The sequence below is a fragment of the Chanodichthys erythropterus genome, chromosome 21, assembly GCF_024489055.1.
Source record: "Chanodichthys erythropterus isolate Z2021 chromosome 21, ASM2448905v1, whole genome shotgun sequence".
Lineage (NCBI taxonomy): Eukaryota > Metazoa > Chordata > Actinopteri > Cypriniformes > Xenocyprididae > Chanodichthys > Chanodichthys erythropterus.
In genome coordinates, this window is record NC_090241.1 from 36,333,858 (window position 1) to 36,353,588 (window position 19,731).

Below are 19,731 nucleotides of genomic sequence, written 5' to 3' on the forward strand. Positions count from 1 at the left end.
GGAGAATTTTTAAAAAACGTCCCGCTTGCGCTCGCCAATATAATGACAGTGAAAAGCGACCAGCATCAATCTTTTAATCAAGTGTTACGATAGGGTTTGGTGAAAAACAAACCGTAATATAGTGTATTATTTAACAAAAATCCTGCTCTTGGCCGTTGATCTTCATGTTCTTGAGACTCTATTAATTCACTCCGAAAAACACACAAGTTGTGAAAAATCAAGATTAACAAAAACACAGCATGAAATACAATCCATGCACCTTCTTCTCTGAGGTGAATATGTGAGTTGCGTTCATTGCAACAAAAAGTCGTTTTCACATCTGTATCGGTCAGGATATATTCGGTGAAGAACTCAGTGAAGAAAGTACATGGATACATGTTGCATATTTATTAATCTTGATTTTCTGGGCGAGTCGGAGTAAACTGCGGCACTAATAGAGTCTCATGAACCAAGGTCAGGATTTTCGTTAAATAATACATTACATTTCTGGGTTTTTTTAACCAAACCCTATCATCAACTCCAGAACACTTGGAATATACGACCGCCAGAGTGAGTAAATGATGACTTAATTTTCATTTTAGGATCCCTTTAGAGGTGAAGTATGCCGGGTTTTTTTTTTTAAATAAAATGCTACAATACTTTCTCCCATGAAATGCTGATCATAATGCATATTGTTTTCAAAATGTAGTGTACACTCTTAAAAACAAAGTTTCCAAAATGATGCCATAGAAGAAGCATTTTTGGTAACTTTCAGTGAACAGCAGTATTGTTTTTCATAGTGTAAAGAACATTTTAATAATCTAAAAAGATTGTTTTTCCACTTTAAAGAACCTTTTGTGCAGTGGAAAGATGTTAAAGTTTCTACATCGAACCATCAATGATAATAAAGAACCTTTATGTTTTAAAGGGGCGGTTGATTATGATTTAACTTTTTTAACTTTAGTTAGTATGTAATGTTGCTGTTTGATCATAAACAACATCTGCAAAGTTACGACACTCAAAGTTCAATGCAAAGAGAGATATTTTCTTTGAACACTTTTGTCATTTTGGCTGCGTGAGATTCTCCAGCTTTGTTGTTGTTGAGCTGTTAAAGCTCCGCCCTCTTCTGGAGCAGCAGCTCATTTGCATTTAAAGGGACACACACAAAAACGGCGTGTTTTTGTTCACACCCAAATAGGGCAAATTTGACAAGATATAATGATCTGTGGGGGATTTTGAGCTGAAACTTCACAGACACATTCTGGAGACACCAGAAAATTACATCTTGTAAAAGGGGAATTATCAGTAACATTAAAACATCATATTTTCAACAAGACAATAAAAAGAAAGAGGTCAGAAAATGAACAAAGACATTTTGGTTTTAAAATTTAGGGTTAGAGATTGTAAAGAACTTATAAAATATAGTTGTGTAACTTGTTTTGCTGACCTAGAATACCCCAAAAACAACATAACATCATTTTCTTCAGAAAATTTAAAATCTAGTTATTTTTGCCATTACATTTGATGATGAGTCTTCACCTTTAATAAACAGACTGTGCTCACATACACACATCTCTCTTCACTGCCGCCCTCTCCAGACCCATAAAGCCCAACATTAATATAAAATATAAATGTTCAGCAGTCTGCATTTAAAGTGAGTCTATATCCGTTTTCAAAAAGGTTCCCACTCAAATGGAAAAATACACCAACCTTACAATAAAAATCAGCCTTATTGTATCTCACGGCAATATAGTTAAAGGATTTTCAATGACATTGGTAAGTACCTACAAAACACAGCCTTTACTATTCATGTTTTCTAGCAATCAGCATCTATACTGTACAAAGCAGCATTAAGAGACACTATAGTGTGATTTCACATGTAAATGATTTGTTTCTAAAGGCAGGAACACAAACACAGAGGTTGGATTTAAATAAGGGGGTCGGTCTCACGATGAAAAGAAGAAACTCGCTGTTAGATTGCAATCAAGGTTTTGTGCACAGCACTCATCACAGAAAAGAAGCACAATCGTTCACTAACAAGTATACTTCTCTGCACACTCAAACTCCTGTCTGTTCAAACGGAGGTTTAAATTTGCATGTGCTTCATGTCAATGATCGTTACTGTATGGAATAACAGAAGCATACTCTCTCTATAGTCATTACAGTTACTTAGCAAGCACAACAATCCTCATGCATTATTATTCCTTGTGATTTCTTTCTTTTCTTCTACATATTCTCACCATATTATATTTGATCTCGTCATACTGAGAATGTTAATATGAGCAGCACCTGCAGTCAGGGACGTTGCATAAATTTATTGGCCTGGGACGACATGTTTATGGGTGGATCCCCTCATCACAAGGCCGTCCCCCTGAAAACTGCCCTGTGTACAGCTGCGTTCACATAATGCATGTGTTTCCAGTGTGAACTTGCTGCCATCTAGTGCACTACACAGTCCTGTGCAGGATAAATATACCAGCTAATCTAAACCTAGAGATGCCAAACAAAAACTTGATTATATATATTTTTTTAAATGTTTTAATATAAGATATATTCTGATGAGTCATCACGTGACGGGTCATTTTTTTGTCCTTAATAATAATAAACAACAAAAATATGACATCCAAAGTATGTAATGTAGTACAAATAGATCTCTTTTATTAAATCCAAAATGTTTTGATTATATTTTGCTACATATAAAGCTATTTTAAAGTTTTTGAAGTGTCAAAAGGTCATTCGGTTTAACCGTCTATATGTCCATTTGTGATTAAAATATCTTAAAATGTAATAAATGTATATTTTTTTTTATTCTGGCATGATTTTATATCATCATATATCAACATAGTGCAAAATGATATTAAAATTATGTGTAAAAGTCGTTGCTTTGTTATGAGAAAGAATGAACGAAAAATGAATTTCATTGATGTCATTCGGAGTAACCGATATAAAGGGACCATTTTGGATCAAGTCATGTGGTCAATATCATGTGACAGGAGGTGACATCATTCAGACACCTGCAAAGGACCACATGGTCGTGAAGCAAAGCCAGGTCATTTGGTGCAACCGCTATAAAATATGGAAAATTTTGTTTTTGTTTTTGTTTTGTTTAGTAAAACATTTTTAATATAACATTATTATATATTATATACATGCTATCATGATTAATTGCATCTAACATAAAAGTTTGTAAATATTTATGTCTGTGTGTATGTATGTATATATACCTGTATACACACACACACACACACACACATATATATATATATATATATAGTCAAACCGAAATTTATTTAGACACCTTGAACATTGAATTCATTATTGCAGTTTATTCACTTAAATGGTAATAAAATATGACAAGATCTCAGAGTTAAACTGTGTCAGAAAAAAATAATCTTAATTATGTCAGATAACACTTAAGCAAAACATGGTCAGGTCAAAGTGTCTGAATAATTTTTGGTTTTTAATTTTTATCAATTTTACTGGTAGTCACTGTATGAAGCATAATATGTCACAGTTTACTTTATTTTGCTATCCTGACTTACATAAATGAACTACAGTGTCCTGCAGCCACTAGTAAAAAATACTAAAAATATAAAAAATGACTATAAAAATTTTGGTTTGACTGTATGTGTGTGTGTGTGTGTGTGTGTGTGTGTGTGTGTGTGTGTGTGTGTGTGTGTGTGTGTGTACATATTTTTTAATATTATAGTATATTGAGAACCACAAACAGACTAACCAAACAGAGAAGTACAATAATACTGTAGACAATCAAACCACATATATACACATGTGGACAAAATTGTTGGTACCCTTGGTAATTATGAACAAAAAAGCCTGTGAAAATAAATCAGCATCATTAATCCTTTAGATAATATATTTTTTTAAAAAATCACAAAAATCTAACCTTTCATTGCAGTATAAGAATTTAAATGGGGGGAATCTCAATATGAAATAAATGTTTTTCTCTAATACACATTGGACATGATTTACGTTACCCCTAGAAATTCTTATGAGTACAATATCTCTGAATATTCACATCCATATTTACATTTTTAGCACATCAGGGTGACTAGAAACATGAAATTATCCAGCCATGGCTTCCTGTTTCACAAGAGTATAAATATGAGTAAACACAAAGGCCAGATTCCCTTAATCATCCATCAGAATGGGTAAAACCAAATAATATTGTTCTGAAAGCTTCACAAAATAGAAAGTGTCTCTAAGAAAACAGTTAAGGCATTGAAAATTCCTATTTTTCCATTTTAAATTCAATGATATTAACGGTGCAGATTTATTTTCACACTTCTTATTTACCAATACCAACAATTTTGTCCACATCTGTATAAAAATAAAAATCAAACAGTAATGTTTTTTCAGGATTTGTTTTAGGTGCAGATGTGCACTTTCCCAACGCTGTAAATACTCTCCTCTTGAATAATTTATATCAACTGTCTGTTCGGGTTACTATAAGTGTCGCAAAGATTCGGACATCTAAAAGGCCCGTTATACGAATGCCGAATCATGCTGACAAGGTTCAATGAGGCCATAAAAGAGGTACGAGAACAATTTTCACTACTGTAACTGCATACAGAATCTCACATGGTAAAATACTACACACTAATCCACTAATGCCATCAAAAAAATAAATAACTAAAACTAAATAAACATTCTACAAGCATAATTCACAATGAATGAGATATGATTTTACAGTGACAACTGCAGCTAGTAATAATTACAATTTTATGATGACACTACTTTCAATAAATGATGCCGTTATTAACCCAGTTTTTTATAGTGTTGCATATTTACAGATTGCCTTTAAAAGAAATGAATCGTTTTGAATTGAGAATGAAAATGCATTATAATTAACATGCAGTTAACTTTCTTTGAATACAAATGGTAGTAGAGAAACACATGTGAAAGAGTGCATTTGATGTCTCTTCCAAATGAGGGCGCTGTTTTCAACTTTATTCATAGGCTCTAGATCAATGAACAGAGTAAGAATCAATTTCAAGCAGCAAACAATTCAACACAGCAACCCTTCAGCAAAACCTTTTATCCTTTGCAACTGCATGCACTAAATATATTTCTCTTAATATATGTCTTTTTCCTCCTCAGAAGTTTTTTTGCGCCCCTGGAGGAGGAGCATAGCGAGGTCAGACTCATTTGAACAAACCGATTCGCTAGGATGCTTCGTTTAAATGAACCGCATCAATACAAACGATTCACCGAGTTGTCAGTCACAGAAATGAACCATTAAAGGGTTAGTTCACCAAAAAAATGAAATTTATGCAATTAATTACTCACCCTCGTGCCGTTTTACACCTTCATTAATCTTCGGAACACAATTTAAGATATTTTTGTTGAAATCCGATGGCTCCATGGCCTGAGCAATGACATTTCCTCTCTCAAGATCCATTAATGCACTAAAAACATATTCATAGTTTATGTGAGTACAGTGGTTCAATATAAATATTCTAAAGCGACGAGAATATGTTTGGTGCGCCAAAAAAACAAAACAAAATAACGACTTATATAGTGATAAGCGATTTCAAAACACTGCTTAAGCTTCGGAGTGTTATGAATCAGCGTGTCGAATCATGATTCGGATCGCGCGTCAAACCGCCAAACTGCTGAAATCACGTGACTTTGGCGATCCGAACCGCTGATTCAACACGCTGATTCATAACACTCCGAATCTTCCTGATGCAGTGTTTTGAAATCGGCCATCACTAAATAAGTCGTTATTTTGTTTTTTTTGGCGCATCAAAAATATTCTCGTGGCTTTATCATTAATATTGAACCACTGTACTCACATGAACTGATTTAAATATGTTTTTAGTACATTAATGGATCTTGAGAGAGGAAATGTCATTGCTCAGGCCTCACTGAGCCATCGGATTTCATCAAAAATATCTTAATTTGTGTTACGAAGATTAATGAAGGTCTGGTTTGGAACGACATGAGGGTGAGTAATAAATGACATTATTTTCATTTTTGGGTGAACTAACCCTTTAATGTTCAAAATGAGATTCAAACATACATTTTGAGTTGATTTTCAGTGTATTTACGAATAAAACGTTTCATCATGTGTGATTTTCAGGCATATGGCATCTCATGAATATTCTAATCTTTAAGTGTAATTAATTATATTAATCAAACTACTATGATATTTACTGTCATACAATTTTTCGGAAATGTTCACGTGATCGTTTTCTGTAGTTCAATAAATATTTGTAAAACGCATCCATTTTCGACGAAATATATAAACTAGGCCCTTGTTGCTGTAGTTAGTCGTGTGATTTTGATACTATTTGATATTAACGCTATGATTGGGACCATTATTGTGTTTCTTACCTGACAAGAAGGTGTAAAACGCGAATCTGTGCGAGTGAATCACTGAAAGGAACCGGTTCAAATGAACGATTCATTCGCGAATCGGACATCAGCCACTGCAGCCAGCCAAACCCCCGCCGCCCGTGCGATGGAGGAGCGGATCTGATCTCATCGGATCTACCGACAAACATGCTGCTCGATCAAACCCGTTTCCCCGGCAATATTACCAGAACGAGCGACTGATTGATATGTGAACTGAATCAGGTAACGCTGTTTATATTCATATGTGTCGTTTGTGTGTCCGCTCCGGACAACTGTCACAAGGGCCGTTTCCCAAAATCTAGTGAGCTGTCTACATAGACAAAATTTTTGAGCACTCTAGTTTCAAATCCAAGTGTGATTCCTGCTTAGCCAGTATTTTTGAGGCAAAGTAGACACGGAAGCTTACTTAGCAGCATCCAAGCTCTTTGTTTTGAACCCAAGTGCGCTATCTAGCTAGCGAGCTTTGCAGATTTTGAGACACCGCCACAGTCCCGCATTGCGGCCTGCTTCTGTGTTTACAATGCTCTTTAATACTGTCTTTATTTAAAGGTTAATGTCTTTGAAGAAGGGATGATCGATCAGCAGAGATCGATGATTGACGGCTGTCATTTGTTTATTTTGAAGCGCTCGTGAGCTGTCAAACAGATTGATTCGCGCCAAAGCTGGGAAAACGAGCATATTTTACATGTTGTCTGGTTTATTTAAGAGCATGGAAGGTAATTATGTTTGTTTTTTTTGCAAATCTGTTTGAATGTTTATCGATAAATTCGTGGTTTTAATCCCAGTCACCATTCCAATTGGGAATCAGTCTGTGTTAGCTTAGCTCGCGAGATGCTAATAGACTGTAGCATTTCATTCTCTTTCATAAAATGAGTATTATTTGCATATAAATGTTCTAAGGGCGTGAAATTAATATATAAATATGAATTCGGACGTTTGTGTTGAGATTTAAAGCTTCATTGACTCGTAACCGTTCGGTTAACACAGAGGCTAACAAATACATCGGCTACGGAAGTTGAAAAGAAAACATCATCTGGACATGATTTTTAGGAAGGTTTATTCATCTAATTGGTTGTTTGTCAGTAAGAGATTGTTTGTATAATAACAAATGCGCTTAAATAGATGATATGGTATTCTTAGAAGTACCTTAGTGTTACACGTAAATACATGGTACATAAATATTGGAACCAAACAGTATTTTGACGTGCCAGAATATACAATGAGACCTAATATTATATTTATGTATAATGTGTGTGTATATATATATATATATATATATATATATATTACACACACACACACACACTGCCCTCCAAAAGTTTGGAAACGGCAAAGTGTGGTTTTGCAGGATATCAGCATAAATCTTTATCATTTTTTGGTGCAAATGCATTAAAGTAACTTGACTAAAATTTAAGTTTTTTTCTATGTATAAACTGTTTGTGTAATAAAATATGTTTTCATAGTTTGTGTTGTCCCTTATCAGTGCAAAATTATCACAAATTAGAAAGGATTCGTGCCAATATTGTCTAAACCCCGCTTTTCCAGGGCGTTTGTGGATATATATATATATATATATATGTAATAAATTTGTATATACATGCTCTAATGATTTAGTCAAGAGAAACATCAAATAATGAAGTAATATGCATTGGTAAACTTCTGTGCTGTGTATATATTTTAGTCTATTCTACACAAGATGATTGGTGTTATTTCTTAGGGTTTGAGATCCATTTGGCTCTGCTCCATGTTTAAAGTTTTCATTCTAATATTAGCTCAGATTGTGTCTAGATTAGTGAAGAAAAACGAGACTCTTTTGCAGGGTCTGGATAGTATCAGAGCTGGCAGTTTTTTCAATAAACTAACTGGTTTAGTTCAAATCACAGTTCCGCGTGTCTCAGGATCAGGTGATCGACACGGAACATTCTGTGTTTTTATCAAAACAGCATCCTGCTTAGTTTGTCATCACTTCTGTGTGTGAAAACAGACCCTGATGTCTGATAAGAGGAAGCTTGTTATGAAATGAGAAGGGTAATTTTATGTCACAGTAATGGGATATGTCATAATATAACTCTTTTTGCTGGAAATTCAGTGCAAAAATGTATTGTTTTATTCATAAAAAATTAAAATCGCACACAAAATAAGTGTAAGCTTGAGATTTGATTTGAACATTTAACAAAAATGAATTTTATTATTTTTATTATTATTATTGTTTTAATTTTAGTTAAAGGGGGGGTATCACACACAGTTTCTGCCAATCTCATGTTAATCTTGAGTACATCTAGAGTAACAATGCATCCTTCATATCTCCGAAAAGTCTTTAGTTTTGTCGTTTTTATACGCTAAACCGAGTCTTTCCGAAAAAACCCAGATCCTGGAGGCGTGTCTGCCATCAGTGCTGTGGGCGGAGCTAAAGAGTCGTACACAGCTTCTGCGATGTCTGCATTATAAATAAAAAGGGAACAAAAATGTTCGTGTTGTTTACATTATATGTACTTGTGCGCCGATTGCCAACAAAACACAGACATCTGATGCAGCTTTACTCACCGCCCGCGATCTGCGAATCCAGCGCCGAACTGGGACTTTTTTACAAAGTATTTATCTCTGAAATCCCGGAAACAAACAAACATGCATGCACAAACAGAAAACAAACTTCATCCTCTGTTCCCTTAACGCTGGGTTCTTTGGGAAGCTGAAAAAGGTCATCTTTCCCTCACAACTAAAAACACACTCCTTTGTTTACAGGAGCTGCATCTCATTTTGGAGGCTGCGTCCTTTGGAGGTCACATTTGAAGGCTGCATACGTCATCAAGGATGTCTTATTTAAGAAAAGTAACCGTAATAAAATTGACTGATTCATTGTGAGGTGTAAAATGCTGTAATTTCTTTCTTACGTTGCAATCTAATGGCTAATTTTCTTAAATGAGACTGCCTCGATGATGTATGCACCCTTCAAAGGGTGCAGCCCCTGAATTAGGACACAGCCATTGTTCAAAAATCTCTCGGCTTCGGGTTGATGGCCGTGATCTTGCTCTGGATGATGTGTCCAACTTGTGTTTTGAAACTTTGGCCATGTTTAGCATGAGAATGCAACTTTTTAACTCTCAGCTCATTTGCATTTAAAGGGACACGCACAAAAACGGCGTGTCTTTGCTCACACCCAAATAGGGGCAAATTTGACAAGCTATAATAAATGATCTGTGGGGTATTTTGAGCTGAAACTTCACAGACACATTCTGGAGACACCAGAGACTGATATTACATCTTGTGAAAGAGGCATAATAGGTCTCATGTGCATCTCTCCTCAGGTCGCAGTCAGATCCTGTAGAAGTCGCGGTCATGTACTCTGAGTGGCGGTCTTTACACCTGGTGGTCCAGAGCGACCAGGGCCACCTGAGTGTGTTACACACTTACCCATTGGGCGTGGGTCGAGACGTGGCAAACGCTGTGGTGCGTCCCCTGGGAAACAGCCTCGGAGGAGCGCCGTCCGAGTGCCTTCTCAAGACAGACAAGGAGGTAAGAAGTGTGTGTGTGTGTTTCATAAGATCTCACATCTGTGAAGAATCTTGAATTCAAACCCGAGGCTGCGGCAGGAAGAATTCAAGGTTGACTTACTGGGTGGCATGTTTGAATTAATTCAGAACCTGTTAACTGTTAACTTCTGCTGAGGTTTTTGGGTGGAAAATGTTTGTTTTTCTCAGCGCAATTCATGTGCTGTTTATCTTTTATATTTGATATGGTCCAAATTCACTTTTTAACACACTTGCCAGTGACAGGATAATTGAGTGTTTAACCAGCCATAAATATTTCTTGTGATGTTGCATGTCCTTTTATCTAATCTATATCTAATCTCATTTCATAATTTGACTCTTTATTTTACTTATTTCTTACATTTTCTCATTTTAAAAGATTTTATGTCAAGCAAAAATGAACGAAATGTGCTGTATAAAAAAAAATTGCCTTGCCTAAGATGTTTTTCATGAGATCATATGCACCATATAAGCAAAATTGTGATTTTTGTTCTTCATATTTCATATATTTGGTGGCTTAATTAATTACTTTTTCATGCAGTTCATAAATGTTTTCATTAGTAGATGAAATTGCATTATTTTCTATATGAATCACACACACACTGTCTCCAATTTATACATAAATTAAGCTGAACATTGCTGGACAAACTTTATTTTTTGTTCTTAATCATAAATTATACACCATCAGACCTCAAAAGTGAAATTTAAAGCTTCTGTCCTTTAAAGGTTGACATATAAGGACCAATTCATCAAGCATGTAATGTTGCAGTTCCTAAAAAAGGGTTTATTAGGAAGTTAAAGACTAGCTCTGTGTTGTTTCCTCAGTTGCTTATTTGCATAATTTGGTTAAAAACAAAGCATGCTGGTCAAGGTTCATATTGACCTAAAATGGAAGATGTGTTGTGATGATGTTATTAGTGCAAACTTTTGAGTGCATTTCAAGGTCTTGTTTAGTTCTCTCTGTTGTTTGTGTATCTGGGTGGGTGTCATTCAGTGCTAGTTACAAACCTTCATTTTCTTGTGTGTGTGTGTGTGTGTGTGTGTGTGTGTGTCTCTTCACTGACTTCCATTGCATTGTGCGTGTGGTTCCTGTAGGCTTCTGTGTACTGTGATAAGAGGAGAGGATATCCTGCCAATTCCCTCTCTGCCTCCGATTTTTTCCTGACCTTTTTTCTGACCTCTGATCCATCTCATTGCTCGCCAATGGTGACCGATGCTTTTGGAATATAATTGTGCAAAAACGCAGTTCCAGTTGAGATCTATTTTCCTGCCGTCAGATGTGTTTTACTCATAAACATGCACCAAACTTTTCCCTCTCAAACGCAAGGATGGTTGATCCATCTCAAACCGGTTTAGTTGCTTATTTATCCATCTAATGCTGTCCTTGTCCTCCTCAGGTGAAATGGACCATGGAGGTGCTGTGTTACGGCCTGACGCTCCCCCTGGATGGAGACACGGTTAAGTTGTGTGTGGACGTCTACACTGACTGGATAATGGCCCTGGTGTCTCCAAGAGACTCAATACCACAGCCTATCATTAAAGAGCCCAACCTCTACGTCCAAACCATCCTGAAACACTTGCACAACCTTTTCCTGCCCAGGTGTGTTTAATTGCCCATGATGCACAACATAGCATGCATCCAAACCACTCAGACTCAATTGTAGCACTTCCTGTTTGTGCTTTGATTTTGAATATGCATGTTTCTTTCTTCCAGACCAGAGCACTTCAGCCTGGTGCACTTTAAATTGTGTCAGCAAGTGTTGTCTGCGGTGCAGAAGTTGGCACGTGACTCGTCCGGCATGGCCAGAGAGACGTGGGAAGTGCTGCTCCTCTTCCTGCTGCGCATCAATGACACGCTACTGGCCCCGCCCACTGTGGGAGGTCCGTATGATGCAATGGACAAACACAATGTTGTTTCACTATAAAATAGAACAAATAGAACATTAGACTAACAAACAAATGAGAGAAGGTTTTGCATCTAAGCAAATGGCCGGTAGGGACTACAACGAGCTTCTTCTTGGGTTGGTGACAAAACAAACCATAAAATTTACATAAACCCCGCCCTCGAGAACACACAACAGAGGGGGCGGGGCCATGTTGGGCTGCTTTAGAGAAGAGGAAGAGTTGTTGTAGTAGAGTGTTGTTGACATGCCGTCATTTAACACCAGATTGCTTCACAAACGAGGGTCAATTCAACACAAAAGATGAACATGACGGCACATGCTAGTGGATGAGTTGAATTAACTCCACAGCAACTACATCAATGTATCCACTAACCATTCAGAAACGTCTAAAAGTTGTAACTTCTTCCTGAGTCTCTCCATCAGTGTCGACTCCGGTTTGAACAATGTAAGGCTGAACACTTTCCTCATTTTGGCTGCGTGAGATTCTCCAGCTTTGTTGTTGTTGAGCTGTTAAAGCTCCGCCCTCTTCTGGAAAGGTGGCAGCTCATTTGCATTTAAAGGGACACACACAAAAACGGCGTGTTTTTGCTCTCAGCCAAATAGGAGCAAATTTTACAAGGTATAATAAATGATCTGTGGGGTATTTTGAGCTGAAACTTCACACACACATTCTGGAGACACCAGAGACTTATATTACATCTTGTGAAAGGGGCATAATAGGTCCCATTTAAAGGGTTAGTTCACCCAAAAATGAAAATTCTGTCATTAATTACTCACCCTCATGCCGTTCCACACCCGTAAGACCTTCATTAATCTTCGTAACACAAATTAAGATATTTTTGATGAAATCCGATGGCTCAGTGAGGCCTGAGCAATGACATTTCCTCTCTCAAGATCCATTAATGTACTTAAAACATATTTAAATCAGTTCATGTGAGTACAGTGGTTCAATATTAATATTATAAAGCCACGAGAACATTTTTGGTACGGCAAAAAAAAAAAAAAATAACGACTTATATAGTGATGGCTGATTTCAAAACACTGCTTCAGGAAGCTTCGGAGCGTTATGAATCGGCATGTCGAATCAGCGGTTCGGATCGCGCACCAAAAATATTCTCGTGGCTTTATAATGTTAATTTTGAACCACTGTACTCACATGAACTGATTTAAATATGTTTTTAGTACATTAATGGACGTTGCAATATAGGTGCATTTGATGAACCCATACTCAGCTTACTTAATTTCCCAGTCCTTCTGAAATGATTTAATTTACAATCATCACATGTAATTGCTATTATTTTTACTTGTTACATAATATATTTAAAGAAACTAGCTAGTTAGTGATTAGAAACATTACTTTGGATGTTAAAAGAGGAAATGTCATTGCTCAGGCCTCACTGAGCCATCGGATTTCAACAAAAATATCTTAATTTGTTTTCTGAATATGAACGAAGGTCTTACAGGTGTGGAACAACATGAGGGTGAGTAATTAATGACAGAATTTTCATTTTTTTAGGTGAATTAACCCTTTAAATGGGACCTACCAGCACAAGAGAACAGGAATTTCTTCCTCTTTTAAGGAAATATTTCAGTAAAAATGTCTGCTTTTGAACCCCTGAAGTGTATTTACCAGTGTGTTGCCAATAAAGCTTAAAATTTAAGAACAGGTATCTGTGCTTGTGTCTCCTGTAGGTGGTATAGCAGAGAAGCTGGCAGAGAAGTTGATCAGCGTGTTGTTTGAGGTTTGGTTCCTGGCCTGCACACGCTGTTTCCCCACGCCGCCCTACTGGAAGACTGCCCGAGAGATGCTGGCCAACTGGAGACATCACCCTCCGGTGGTGGAACAGTGGAGTAAAGTGATCGCTGCTCTCACTTCCAGGTACTTTAGGTCTGCCGAAGTGAAATAGCTGCAGCTTTACAATACTTCTACAGCATTTATTCATCTTAGTTGATGTTCATTTCTACATGTACTAATGCATTTTAAAGGTACACTGTAGCTTTTGGCCCTCTAGTGGTTAGAAAAACAAAATGCATTGTTTTGGTTGTGCTTTGGCTCTGCATGACTGTTCGGATGAATATGATTATCCTGCTGCTCATAAAACATTCACTACTAGACTTAGAGATATAACCAGTTTAGATGGAAAGGATCTCAAGCTGACTAGCTGAAGACGTTACTGTAGCTTTTTTTGAGCTACAGGAATTGGTAAAGTAGCTTGTTTCTGCCACTAAATAATACATAAAAAAAAAAAGGGGGTTTTGGACAATATTGGCATGAATCCTTTGTGATAATGGGACAACACAAACAACGAAAACATATTTTATTACTTAAACAGTTTATACATATATATACATATATATTTCGATTCATCAAAATATCTACCATTAGCAGCTATCTGACCTGAACTGGGTTCTGATTGGTTTATTGTATTCTAAACCTAATTGGCAATCAATTGTTGAAGCTATTAAGGTGTGCTGACCCAAAAATCTTTTACAAACCTCGGCCAAGTTTAATCCAGTAACCAGCATCACAGCTGGCAAAGGGGCGTGTCTGACTTTGACATAATAATGGCAATATATTCATGTCAATCAAAATGAAAATTATTATTGCTGGTCTTCAATGTCAAGTTACTTTAATGTATTTGCACCAAAAAATAAGGATTTATGCTGATATCGTCCAAAATCACACTTTGCCAGGGGTGTTTCCAAACTTTTGGAGGGCAGTGTATTTGCGACTTTTTAACTCACAATTCTTATTTTTCTCGCAATTGCAAGTTTTTTTTGATGCAATTCTGACTTTTTTTCTCAGAATTGTGAGATATAAACTCACAATTGCATCTTAAACTGTTTATATCTCGCAAATTCTGACTTTATAACATGTAATTGTGAGTTATAATATAATATTGCAATTCTGAGAAAAATCATCAGTCTTTTTTCCCCTCACAATTGCACACTAAAAAAAACAATTGCGAGTTTATATCTCACACTTCTGACTTTATATCATGCAATTCTGAGAGAAAAAAAGTCAGAATTGTGAGATGGAAAAAGTCACAATTACCTTTTTTATTTCATGGTGGAAACAAGCTTCCATAGTATTTCCGTAGTACTTATGTCGAAGCTTTTGTATGTTTGACCATATTTGTTTTGTTGTCCACACAGGCTGCTGCGGTTCATGTATGGGCCGTCCTTTCCTCCGTTTAAAGTGCCAGAGGAAGACGCCAGCCTCATCCCCGCTGAGATGGACAACGACTGTGTGGCTCAGACGTGGTATCGCTTTCTACACATGCTCAGGTCTGCAGTAAAACTGACTCTGTGTTTCTAATAGGTTGATTACCCTTGATTTCCGCTTCAGAAACAATTGATTTGAAACAGAATCAAGCTCTGTTTGTTTAAATTTGTATGCTATTGGATCCATTCTGGTCATGGATACTTACATAAGCTGTTCAATTATCTGTTTTCCCTTCAGTAACCCTGTGGACCTGAGCAATCCCGTCATAGTGAGTTCCACCCCAAAGTTTCAGGAGCAGTTGTTGGGGGGAAACGGCGTTCCTCACGAGGTCATTCAGCACCCCTGCCTCAAACAGCTGCCTCAGATCTTCTTCAGAGCTATGAGGGGCGTCAGCTGCCTCGTGGACGCGTTCCTCGGTAAGATCTGTGAATATTCACAACTCTGCTGAACATTCAGGGCTCTTTTATGAATTGCATTGTTTTTTTGGATGCTACTGTGATGGCATTACCATGAAATAAATGAATATGGTAGTCATTCAGTACCATGGTATGTAGGGGTGGGAGAAAAATTGATCTCTCTTCCAGCAATTATGAATCGATTCTGAGCTTATTATTTTTTAATGCATATGCACATATGATACTAACAGTTACACAAATACACACAAAATTGTCAAACAAGTAAATAAACTTGCATAGGGTTTCATAGTTGAAATTAAATACAAGGACGATCACAGGTTTCAATGCACATCATATACAGTGTAAGAAACATGCGCTTTGCACGTTTCATCCGCCTGTATTTCAGTGCTCTTGAATCTCAAAATGCTCTTTTGATGCAAAATTAAACAGTCAATTATGTCTTCAGGATCTAATATGGTGAAATAGATCTGTGCATTAGTGTGAATGGCCTGTTATCAGTGGTGATCAAACAGCAATAATGCTGAGAAAAGGAAAAAAGTTAGTTAATAAATCTTAACATACAATTGTTTTGATGTATTGTTAATTGGTAATTATTTAATAAAAGTACTTAAAATTAATATGCACAGATAATATTGATATTCAGAATCCTTAATTAATAAGAAAAAAAAAATAGATCAAGAATTGTTTTAGAATCGGATTGTGATTCCCAGTAAATCAGAATCGTATCTGAAAGATTCCCACCCTTGATGGTTTGTACAGCAAAGCCTCTGCATATATTATAAGGCTTTCCATTAATTATTTATTGCACTACATTCTAATCTCAGATGTTTTATTCTCTGTGGTTTGCTGGTTCTCATTATTGTTTGAATCTCAGTTGCAGTGATGTATGAACACTGGCTTTGACTGTCTTTCCATTTCTAGGTGTTGCTGTTTCTAAGAAACTCGAGTGTCATGAAACTCTGCATTCTTCTGGTACTCATACAACTGTGCTCTTCCCTTTTCAATGTCACTCTTACCCCTTTTCCACCGAAATGGTGCTGCTATTCTCTCGGAAAGTGCATAATGTTACTCGTTGCAATGTAGGTGCATTTGATGAACCCATACTCAGCTTACTTAATTTCCCAGTCCTTCTGAAATTATTTAATTTACAATCATCACATGTAATTGCTATTATTTTTACTTGTTACATAATATATTTAAAGAAACTAGCTAGTTAGTGATTAGAAACATTACTTTGGATGTTAAAATCACACTTTAAAAAAATGCTAGGTTTAAAACAACCCAAGTTGTGTTGAAAATAGACAAACCCAGCAATTGGGTTAAATGTTTGCCCAACGTGCTGGTCAGTTTTATTTAACCCAACTATAGTAAAAAAATTACAATATGGCTGGCTTAAAATGAACCCAAAATATGTTGGAAATGAAAAATCAGACACATAATTACTAGAGGCAACAATAATAATCAAATGGTGAACATTTATTAATAAGCAATTTAATAAATGTTTATTGTTTATTCAGTCATTAAACTTATTAATAAAAGTTAATTTCCAACATACTTTGGGGTCATTTTAAGCAAGCAATACAGTCATTTTTAAACAATAGCTGAGTTAAATAAAACTACCCAGCAGGTTGGGCAAACATGTAACCCAACTGCTAGGTTAAGAAAATCCAATCGCTGGGTTAAAACGATCCAATTCGCTGAGTTAAGAAAATCCCAATGGCTGGGTTAAAACAACCCAATTAACCCAATCACTGGGTTAAAACAATCCAATTAACCCTATCGCTGGGTTAAAACAATCCAATCGCTGGGTTAAAACAATCCAATTAACCCTATCACTGGGTTAAAGCAATCCAATTGCTGGGTTAAGAAAATCCAATCGCTGGGTTAAAACAATCCAATTAACCCTATCATTGGGTTAAAACAATCCAATCGCTGGGTTAAGAAAATCCCAATCGCTGGGTTAAAACAATCCAATTAACCCTATCACTGGGTTAAAACAATCCAATTAACCCTATCACTGGGTTAAAACAATCCAATTAACCCTATCACTGGGTTAAAACAATCCAATTAACCCTATCACTGGGTTAAAACAATCCAATTAACCCTATCACTGGGTTAAAACAATCCAATCGCTGGGTTAAAACAACCCAATTAACCCAATCACAGGGTTAAGAAAATCCTATTGCTGGGTTAAAACAATCCAATTAACCCTATCACTGGGTTAAAACAGTCCAATCGCTGGGTTAAAACAATCCAATTTACCCAATCCCTGGGTTAAAACAATCCAATTGCTGGGTTAAAACAATCCAATTAACCCTATCACTGGGTTAAAACAACCCAATTAACCCTATCACTGGGTTAAAATGATCCCATTCACTGGGTTAAAACAACTCAATCACTGGGTTAAGAAAATCCAATCGCTGGGTTAAAACAATCCAATTAACCCTATCACTGGGTTAAAACAATCCAATCGCTGGGTTAAAACAATCCAATTAACCCTATCACTGGGTTAAAACAATCCAATCGCTGGGTTAAAACAATCCAATTTACCCAATCGCTGGGTTAAAACAATCCAATTAACCCTATCACTGGGTTAAAACAATCCAATCGCTGGGTTAAAACAATCCAATTTACCCAATCGCTGGGTTAAAACAATCCAATTTACCCAATCACTGGGTTAAAACAATCCAATCGCTGGGTTAAAACAATCCAATTAACCCTATCACTGGGTTAAAACAATCCAATCGCTGGGTTAAGAAAATCCCAATCGCTGGGTTATAACAATCCAATTAACCCTATCACTGGGTTAAAACAACCCAATCGCTTATCTAAAACAATCCAATTAACCCTATCACTGGGTTAAAACAGTCCAATCGCTGGGTTAAAACAATCCAATTTACCCAATCCCTGGGTTAAAACAATCCAATTGCTGGGTTAAAACAATCCAATTAACCCTATCACTGGGTTAAAACAACCCAATTAACCCTATCACTGGGTTCAAATGATCCCATTCACTGGGTTAAAACAACTCAATCACTGGGTTAAGAAAATCCAATCGCTGGGTTAAAACAATCCAATTAACCCTATCACTGGGTTAAAACAATCCAATCGCTGGGTTAAAACAATCCAATTAACCCTATCACTGGGTTAAAACAATCCAATCGCTGGGTTAAAACAATCCAATTTACCCAATCGCTGGGTTAAAACAATCCAATTAACCCTATCACTGGGTTAAAACAATCCAATCGCTGGGTTAAAACAATCCAATTTACCCAATCGCTGGGTTAAAACAATCCAATTTACCCAATCACTGGGTTAAAACAATCCAATCGCTGGGTTAAAACAATCCAATTAACCCTATCACTGGGTTAAAACAATCCAATCGCTGGGTTAAGAAAATCCCAATCGCTGGGTTATAACAATCCAATTAACCCTATCACTGGGTTAAAACAACCCAATCGCTTATCTAAAACAATCCAATTAACCCTATCACTGGGTTAAAACAATCCAATCGCTGGGTTAAAACAATCCAACTAACCCTATCACTGGGTTAAAACAACCCAATCGCTGAGTTAAGAAAATCCAATCGCTGGGTTAAAACAACCCAGTTTCTGGGTTTGTCCATTTTCAACCCAACTTGGGTTGTATGATCTTTAAACTAGGAGTAAGACTTGTTAATATCATTTGCAGGGCGATATGTTTTATTCTGCAACATTTCAGTGGAAATGGGGTTTCAAGTCTGTCAGTAAAGTATATTGTAACTTCATTTAAAAAAAGCAAAGCACAGTCTGGTTTAATTGTCTTAAGTTCAAGTTCAAGTACTTGAAGGTTGCAAGGTTTCCAGAAACTTTTTTTTTTTTGGAAAGTTTTTGGAAATTTACAGGAATTTTTTCTTTGCAACCTATTCAAGATACTCCTGTCTGCAACAATATTATTTTTTTTTTGTTTATAACTGAATATATCCAGTTGAAATTTGTACCAAAAATGAACAAAGAGTGAAATGTCTGCCCTCATTGTCTCAGGGAGTTAGTTACATTAATCTTAACTGCACATGCTCAGTGGTTTGTCGCTCTGAGCTCACAATGTCCTGACATGTTGTTCTTCTCAGTTTCTAACATTTCTTTAGAGGTCTTGTTTTATGTTTCCTCAGGAGTCACAGTGTCTAGGAGCAATATTCGAGACAGACTTCCCTCTATAGGTACACTAAACCTGTCCAAACCCAATCAGTTAGTGACCAACAGTGGGTTTGACTACCCAACACACTGATTCTGTTCATGAGGTTCCTGTTTTTTTTGTGTGTG

General features: G+C 36.5%; 1 protein-coding gene across 4 annotated transcripts in view; it reads left to right on the forward strand.

Annotated features, from left to right (window-relative positions):
- Window positions 1-6,431: 6,431 nt before the first annotated feature.
- ralgapb (Ral GTPase activating protein non-catalytic subunit beta) overlaps window positions 6,432-19,731 on the forward strand; it is a 41,335-nt gene continuing 28,035 nt past the window's right edge. For 2 of the 4 annotated variants that reach the window (XM_067372756.1, XM_067372757.1), the window contains exons 1-9: window positions 6,432-6,579; window positions 9,663-9,870; window positions 11,282-11,484; window positions 11,599-11,765; window positions 13,481-13,667; window positions 14,945-15,076; window positions 15,252-15,430; window positions 16,352-16,402; window positions 19,581-19,628. In XM_067372756.1, the coding sequence (XP_067228857.1) occupies window positions 9,694-9,870; window positions 11,282-11,484; window positions 11,599-11,765; window positions 13,481-13,667; window positions 14,945-15,076; window positions 15,252-15,430; window positions 16,352-16,402; window positions 19,581-19,628 (1,144 nt within the window). In that variant the 5' untranslated portion in view covers window positions 6,432-6,579; window positions 9,663-9,693. The remainder of the gene's footprint in view (window positions 6,580-9,662; window positions 9,871-11,281; window positions 11,485-11,598; window positions 11,766-13,480; window positions 13,668-14,944; window positions 15,077-15,251; window positions 15,431-16,351; window positions 16,403-19,580; window positions 19,629-19,731) is intronic. The other 2 variants (XM_067372758.1, XM_067372759.1) reach the window with 1 other exon arrangement.